The sequence below is a fragment of the Galeopterus variegatus genome, unplaced genomic scaffold (assembly GCF_000696425.1).
Source record: "Galeopterus variegatus unplaced genomic scaffold, G_variegatus-3.0.2 Scaffold1890, whole genome shotgun sequence".
NCBI lineage: Eukaryota > Metazoa > Chordata > Mammalia > Dermoptera > Cynocephalidae > Galeopterus > Galeopterus variegatus.
The window spans coordinates 278802-287889 of record NW_007728001.1 but is presented as its reverse complement, the minus strand read 5'-3'; the positions used below and the strand labels follow the sequence as shown (position 1 = coordinate 287889).

Sequence of the window (9088 nt, the reverse complement as noted above, 5' to 3'; positions counted from 1 at the left end):
AAAAAAAAAAAAAAAAAAAAAAAAAAAAAAAAAAAAAAAAAAAACTTTCCATATCCTTAACTACTGTAAAACATTCCTTCTACCTCCTTGAGTTAATCAAGGCTCTCTTCTGTGGAGACTCCTTTCCCTAAGCCCTCTCAAGTGTTATTTATTTGTTTTTATCCCAGACACTTCAGGGTAAAGAGGTGAGCTCTTTGTTCCCATCACCATTTCCAGACCACTACTAACCTATTCACTCGTATAAAGCACTATTCCTTTGAAGTCCAAACCATTTGACTATAGCCCTATCCAACCCCCTTCATTGTGCCATCTAACAAATACCCTAATTTACATTCCTCATTCACTAAAGACTTTCGTACTCAGCTCTGTCTTCCTCTCCATTCCAAGACCTGTCTTACTGGATGTGTAACTTCAACATCCAAATAGAACCATAAAACCAATCTCTCTGCTAAGCTCCAAACACCCATATCTTTTTCGAACAACTTGAAATCTTTACTAAGACGCTTTAAATTTAAAACCGAACTCATGTTCTACCCACTTCCTGGCCTTCGCCCATGCTGTCTCTAGTTTCTTCAGTGAATGGCACAATTAAACAGTTGCATGAGGCAGAAATCTAGAAAACAGCTTTTACTGGTCTCTCACCTCTCACATCCAAAACATCACAAAGATATACTGATTCCACTATATCAGTATCTACTGAACCCACCTACATTTCTCCATTTTTTAACTACCCTAATCCAAGTATCCATTATATCATGCCTGGATCACCACAGTATTTACTAACTGATCTCACCGAATCTCCTCTTACATCCCTTTACCCTAATCTGTATTGGACATTGCAGCCAAAGAGACCTTTGCTTTACTTATTCTGCTTTGTCAGCACATGCATACTGCTGGGCACAAAGAAGAAAGTAATACTTGTTGAATAAATACATGTCAAGAGTGGGAAAACAAGAGACACAGAGACTCAATAAACAATATCCCCCATTCTATCACCTCTTATGGTTTTCAGCTAAAGTATAATTGAATTTTTATAACCACAAATATAACTGTTCTTAGCCCACGGTCAAAATAAAAATAAAGACCCAGTTTATGACCAGAGGTTCCTTAATAACATCTAAAGCATTGCTACTATCGTGCACTTATTATCCTTATTTTATATACTGACATTTCTGGTGAACAGAGGGGCCTTCAGTTGTTACCATTTTTAAAGTACCTAACAATTTAGGCACATTATGTCTAAAAAAATAAATAAGCATAGGAAAATATTATTACCCTTAGAAGGATTCTTATTTCTTGTTCAATGGCAGATTGAGTTTCTGGACTCAGTTTCCCAGTATCACTATAGGTCATAACTCCAAGCTAAATTGAAAGAGAAGAAAGTAATTGAACAGAAAAGCCCCCAAACACTAACAAATTTCACAAAGAAAGTACTATCCTATATGGTATAAGGAAACAAATATCATGGGGGCAAGGAAGAAATACAATATAAAAATGCCCTTGAGGGCAAAGAAATTTCACCATTTTTTGAAAACACAAAAACTAAAATAAAAATAATAAAAGTGTGAGCAATTTAAGATTGTTTTAATTCTGGTTCTGAGTACCTTCTTTGAAAATCTTGGCAGCTACTGCAAATCCAGAAATCCACAATTCAGAGTGGATAAGTGCTTCAGGGAGCCACAGTGATAATGTGGGAATGTAAAACAGATGTACAGGGTAAAGCGAGCTCTGAAAGTAGGTTCTTTTATGTTGTAAGAAAAGGCTAAAAAATTTATTTTATTACCTGGTTAGCTCATGAAGTAATACTGAGCAGCTAATTCTGAGCAGCTAAGAGAATGCTACATTTGTTGTTACTCAGATATAAACATTTAGAACAATGTGTAGAATAAGTAGCCTCAAATCCATTTGGAATAAAAGCATTTCAGAAAGTAAACGTTATCAATTTATAATCAGAACAGTCTGTCAAAGAGACACCTGGCACATCATTTGATACATAAAAGGATAAAAATTTGCTATTACCTTTTCACTCATTCCAAATTTGGTAACCATCCGCTTTGCTATTTTAGTAGCATTATCAAAATCACTGGAAGCCCCTAAAATAAAAATGAAAAAATTTTTTAAAACCACGTAACTTAAATTTTAAAAATATCTTTAAACCAACCAACACAATTTGAACTAAAGACATCTTTGCAGCCAACCTGTTGTAATATGGTCAGTTCCAAATATAAGCTCCTCTGCCACTCTTCCTCCCATGCTAACATCCATTTGTGCAAGCAGCTGGGCTCTAGTTTCATTCCACCTATCATTCTCAGGCAACAGAGACACCTAGACAATTGAACAAATCAGATAATAACTAAAGAAAGAACTTCAGATACAGTTCTGAAATAGTTATATTAAAAATCAGAATAATAGGGCTGGCTGGTGTCTCATTTGGGAGAGAGTGTTGTTAATAACACCAAGGTCAATGGTCTGGATCCCCATACCTGCCAGCCACCAAACAAAACAAAACAAAACAGAATTATCATCTAGCTCTCACTATCGTACTTAAAATACCACGCTGCTGAAAGTTCAAAGACTTCGAATGAGATGATCATCAGGTAACTGATGACAAAACGAGCAACTCAGAAAATAAGGAAAACACTTCCCAAAGCAAAAGTGTTTTATAAACAATAGGTGGATAATGCTGCAATAGTACTGTTTTATCCCAAGTTGCATAAAAAATGTTTAAAATGACTACATTTGGAAAGATATAAGGATGAAACTTGTACTAAATGAGAAAAACTATTGAGCCAGTCACTGTGACACACAATTTCTTTTTTGGGGGGGAGCAGAGCAATTAGATATTTTAGAATAATAGTTTGCTGTCATTCCTCAATTAAATTTCATAATGTAAATATGTAATATCTAAAAAATACCATTCAGGGCCGGCCCGGTGGCGCACTGCGCTACTGCGCCGCTTGGGAAGCGCGGCGGCGCTCCCGCCGAGGGTTCGGATCCCACATACAGACCGGTTCCCGCTCACTGGCTGAGCGAGGCGCGGGGGCAACGCCGAGGGTTGCGATCCCGTTGCCGGTCCCGGTCCGGGGGTGACACTGAGGGTTGCGAACCGTTGCCGGACACAGAAAAAGACAAAAAAAAAAAAAAAAATACCATTCCTTATTAACAGAAAAATTTCACAAATGTGTCTATTTGATTTCAAGATGGTTCAGGAAATGAAAAAACAAAGTATTAAAACACATAAGTAGCCAAATTTGCTTTGCAAATGTTTTAATCAGCAATTTCCTACTTAAGCTTCTAGAAAGCTCTATGTGAAAGCAAACAAAAACTACAAGAAACTTACATGTCCAAGTGTTGGCCCTCGTGGCATAATTGTAGCTTTGTTGATAGGCATTGCATCTTTTGTATAATATGCAATAATAGCATGACCAGATTCATGATATGCTGTGATAGTTTTGTTTTTGTTATCAATTTCCACACTTCTTCGTTCAGGTCCTAAGATAAAGATTTAATTAAAGTCATTATTTTTTTTTAAATTTTCATTTTTATATTTTAACATTTACTTGTACATATTTGTTGAGTACAGTGTGTTGTTTCAATACATGCATAACTGCCCAGCCACCAAAAAAAAAAAAAAACCAAAACAAAACAAAACAATGTTCAATACATGCACTCAGCTAGGGTAGACAGCATAGTTTTATACATGTTAGTTCACCACTTCTCCTTCCCGCCCCCTCCTCTCTTTCCCTTCCCTCCCAAAACTCATTCTTAGAGCAACATGATTTAATATTATTGATAAATATTTCAAACAGAGTAAAAGTTTTAAAAAATAAGTATAATTCACTCTACAACATGTACAAACTAAAACCAATTAACTGCAAAAAAAACCTGTCAAAAACTATCATCTTAATATTCATATCAAGAGGGAAAGCTTAATTCCATTTCTAGAAAATAAGCTTCCAATTTAACAGGAATGTCACAACTAACATGTTTTAAGCCAATCCAAGATTTAAAATAAAGAACACAGAATAAATAAAATTAACCATCCTTCTTATCAGCAATATTGGACAAGAAATGGCATGAGCACCCCACCACCACCACCACCAGCACCAGGGTAATCATATGAGCTACTGGAATACATCTGTTCTGTAAGAGTCCAAATTGTGTTGCTATTTTCAAATATATATTTTCAAATTTTGTTACCATATCCTTCTTTTTTTAACCTCTCTCTTTTCAGTCAGAAAAAAAGGTCTCAGAAAAAGACAAAACTAATGAATGTGCTACACTACAAAACTGAGTTCTACATCATTGACAAGATGGATATTGTCAAGAAAACGTTACTGTTTATTGGCTTTAGTTTGGCTCCCAAATTAGGAATTTGTGAAATTATTTATTGCAAGTCTTGACTACCCAGACACTGAAGTTTTAGAGTAAGATTACATTTAAAACAGCCACAGTCTTCAGCAGGCTGAACAGAATATTTGCCAAAAGAATTTATTCTCTAACACAATGAAAAGTATAGGGGAAAAAAAAAAAAAGAAAACCTACCCATTAGAATTTTATCTTTGGAAAATTCTAGTTCCTTCATGGTAACCATTTCTTTTCCATCGACAGCTGCCTTTAATGCAGCTTGGTTCACAAGATTCTCCAACTCTGCTCCAGAAAAGCCAACCGTACCTCGAGCTATTATTTCTGGATCAACAGCTATGTAAAAAGAGAATACAGTACTGTAAGTCCAGAACACCTAAAAGAAAGGTCTTCACAAACTCATATGCCAAAGAAAAAAAGAAAATAGCTATAGCTATTCTGAACTACAACTTAAAACTAAAATAAACTTAGTTTACAAAAATTCTTAGGGAAAAGAGCCCAAATATGGCTCTACTAAGATTTAAAATTTAACTTTGTAAAAATCAAAAAATGTAGAGTTGCCTGATGTGAATTAAAAACATCAAATATGATCTATATTGCTACTAATATAACCACGAACTGAAAAAGTGTACTCATAAAACAACACTCTGTTGTCTGAATTTCGTCTTAAAATATTTTGGACATAGAAGATCCCATTATTGGGGCTGGCCCATGGCTCACCTGGGAAATGTGGTGCTGATAACACCAAGGCCACAGGTTCAGATCCCTATATAGGGATGGTCAGTTAGCTCATGTGAGGGAGCATGGTGCTGACACTACCAAGTTAAGGGTTAAGATCCCCTTACCAGTCATCTTTAGAAAAAAAAAAAAGATCCCCTTATTACAGGAAACATATTTAGTTTTATGAATGGATTCAGCTGTCTTTGAAATGCAGCTTTGATAGCTTCATTTATTAATTCAAGTGGGTCCATAGTATTTCCATGTGTTTTGTTTTAAAATCTGCTTTCCTCCCTTTTGGCCCCAAACTGACTACATCATGAGGTACTGTTTCTGGAGCTTTTCCTATTATTTTGTATGTTACATTCCTCTTAAAAAACTATCTATACATTATTCATTCTCATATATTATCTGTCTGAATATTCTAAAGAAAACTTTCTTTGGAATCATGATTCAAAATGACAGAATCTCCTGGATACACATTAATTAAGGACTGGACTTTTAAAAAGACATTCAAATAAGGAAAAAACACAACATATAAATGAATTGATCTTTTAAGACATTTATCAAGTAAGAACCCAAACAGGGTGGGTGGATTCATTACCATTTTATAGAGATAATATTTGTAATATAGAATTAGACTTACACTGATCAAACTTTATTTTATTGAGATACCATTTCAAAATTTCTGTTCGACCTCTTACATCTGGCCTTGGAACTGTAACTTGCATGTCAAAACGACCAGGACGTATTAAGGCACTAAAAGAAGAATGCAAAAAGAAAATATAAATTAATAAGCTGACTATGTTAAAGTTCCAGTTAAACAGGGCTGACACTCTAAAGACATAATTAGAAGGCAATGGCAGCCAGAGATTAGATGGAGTTTTGAAAATAAATGTTCAGATAGTTCCTTTTAAAACATGGTTCAAATAACAATCTCAATAACTAGAAGGTAAAACAAAGTTTCATTTAAATATATGTGTGCATCTAGGTAGCATACACCCTCAGAAATAAAAACATGAAAGTAGGTGAGTCAAGGAACAAATAATCCTACAGCAGACTACTATTATGAGAACCACACAACCATCTCAACTGCTACATATAGAATGTTAAACTAGAGTCTTAGGCAAAGACAAAATACTGATCAAATGAAAATATGAATAGCTTCTATAATAATATCAAAAAAATCTTGATAGTATTTTAATTTAAAGTTAATTTTAATACTACAGTAAATTTTATTTTTATAATGATCTCCACCTAAAACTTTTGTGATATATAAGAAAAAAAGAAATCATGTGACAGCTTTACTGAGATGTAATTCATATAACAAGAATTTCAAGTGGATAATTCAGTGGTTTTTAAACAGTTGATCCTTGAACAACACAGAGGTTAAGGGTGCTAACACCCCCCTGCACAGCAGAAAATCCATGTATAACTTTTGACTTCCCAAAAACTTAATAGCCTACTGTTGACCAGAAGCTTTACCGATAACATAAACAGTCAACACATATTTTGCATGTTATATATACTATATACTGATTTCTTACTATTTAAAGGAAGCTAAAGAAAAGAAAATGGTATTAAGAAAGTCATAAGAAAGAGAAAACCTGAGAGATCACTTTTTACTGCAGTATACAATTTACTGTAGAGATGAACTGCTCAAATGTAGATGATTAGTGGTATACAGTGTTTTAGGCAAATACAACAACTGAGCTCACCACGATAGCAAAAGGAGGTGACTAGGAAATTACTACAGTAACACAGTATGTACTACAGTTAATTTTATGCAGTTATGATTTAATACTACATCTTCACATTTGTTTACATCTCTTGACTGAATGGCATCATGTGTGGTCTGTAAGTATTTGTGTAAATTTTGATAAATTTTTACTTTATATAATAGATTTGTATATATTCTATGGTAGTAAATGATGAAATAGACTAGTATGTACATGTATTTTATACATTCATGACATACCTTTTTCTTAACTTTTTCAATAAATCTAGACTACACAGTTTATCTGCGAGTTTTTTCAAATTGTCACAAATCTCCAAAAAATTTTCCAATTTATATACTGAAAAAAATCCACATATAAGTGGAACTACTCAGCTCAAACCCATGTTGTTCAGGGTCAACTGTATAAGTTGTACAACCAAAACTGGCCAGTTAGCTTACTTGGTAGACTGTGGTGCTGATAACACCAATGTCAAGGGTTCAGATCCCCCACCAACTGCAAAAAAAAAAGCTATACAACCATCATCACAATCTAATTTTAGAATATTCTCATTTTCCCAAAAGAAATCCCTATCTACTGGCAGTTATTAGCCATTCTCCCTAGCTTTTGCCAACCACTAATATTATTTGTCTCTGAGGATTTGCTTATTATGGACATTTCAAATAAATGGAATCATACAATGTGATATTTTGTGATGGGTCTCTTCTATTAGTTTAATGTAGCATGTAACAAAAATTTCCTTTTAATACTTACTTATCTAATGCCTCTGGGAAGTTTGTGGCTCCTATGATGATAACACCTTCATTGGGTTTAAAACTATTTAAGAAAAAAAAAAGAGTACCTGTTCACTGAAAATTAAAGTATAGCACACATACAACAATGCTCTACACAAAACTGTTTATCATTAATCTTAATAACAGCCAAGAAAAGGAAATAATAATAAACCACCAATCATTTGTGATTCTATACCTTGAAAATAACTGTTCTACTTAGGAAAAGATGACCTGACATAAAAAGCTTGGGTGCCTGACTAATTTTTGAAAAGTTCCTTTCAAGTTTACCAATACAAATTATTCACTCCTAGATTTCCTACTTGGTTCCAAAGCAATGTCATACCATGTGCTTTTTATATGATGAACAATGATGTAATCTTTCAATCTACCACAACACTAAGAGCATACATTAGTCATACATTGTGTAGAAACCAACATACTGAAAACTGTCCCTTTACTTCTTCAAATACACTACTAATCTTGGCTTGAAACATTGCTTTCCTATCATAAGTATAATATAATAAATGAAAAAAGGTATAAATATCATAAATTAAACAAGAAGAGCTGACATATCAAATACTCAATTAGTAGAAGGAACATAATACTGAGAGAAAAGCTTGCCTTGACTTCTTACATGAGGGACTACTCCATCGCATATACACATAACATTTTTCATCTCTAGAATGTTATCAAATGCTTTATGGGAACAATTTGCATAAGATCAAGTCTACATATATCAAATCTACATATATCAAATGCTGGGAGGCATCAATGTTACTCAAAACAATTTTAAAATAAGACAAATCCTAATTTTTAAAAAAATCACCATATCCCATAGACAAAGACTCAATTACCCATCCATTTCAGCAAGAAGTTGATTTATAGTCTGCCTCGAATACGGATGCATTGGCGATTCAATTCTCTTCCCACCAACAGAGTCTAATTCATCAATAAATATAACACAAGGAGAATTTGCTTTTGCTTCCCCTAAGAAAACAGAAAAAATTCAAATAAGCTGAAAAGTATCAACACTTTTTGAACAAACCACATAAATTATTAAAAACCTGTAAGACTGTCAAAAAGCAAACAAAAAAAACATTCATAGGGAGAAAATAAACAAAAGAAGGTCATTTTTTCCTGATTTAAAAATAGTAGGGGCCGGCCCGGTGGCGCACTGCTATAGTGCGCCGCTTGGGAGTGTGGTGGCACTCCCGCCGAGGGTTCGGATCCTACATACAGACCGGTTCCTGCTCACTGGCTGAGCGAGGCGCGGGAGCAACGCCAAGGGTTGCGATCCCGTTGCCGGTCCCGGTCCGGTATGGGGGCGACACTGAGGGTTGCGATCTGTTGCCGGACACGGAAAAAGACAAAAAGGAAAAAAATAAAAAAATAGTAGGATGGCCAGTCAGCTCAGGTGGTTAAAGCATAGTGCTGTTAACACCAAGGTCTAGAGTTTGATCCCTATACCGGCAAGCTGCCAAAAAAAAAAAAAAAAAA

General features: G+C 34.5%; 1 protein-coding gene across 1 annotated transcript in view; it reads right to left on the bottom strand.

The window, feature by feature from the left end:
• Positions 1-9088, bottom strand: part of YME1L1 (YME1-like 1 ATPase) — a 37886-nt gene that overhangs the window by 1236 nt on the left and 27562 nt on the right. Inside the window, exons 11-18 of the mRNA XM_008579464.1 lie at positions 8446-8578; positions 7572-7634; positions 5729-5841; positions 4546-4701; positions 3341-3492; positions 2199-2325; positions 2020-2093; positions 1276-1362 (exon numbers count right to left, since the gene is read on the bottom strand). Coding sequence (XP_008577686.1) covers positions 1276-1362; positions 2020-2093; positions 2199-2325; positions 3341-3492; positions 4546-4701; positions 5729-5841; positions 7572-7634; positions 8446-8578 — 905 coding nt within the window. The remainder of the gene's footprint in view (positions 1-1275; positions 1363-2019; positions 2094-2198; positions 2326-3340; positions 3493-4545; positions 4702-5728; positions 5842-7571; positions 7635-8445; positions 8579-9088) is intronic.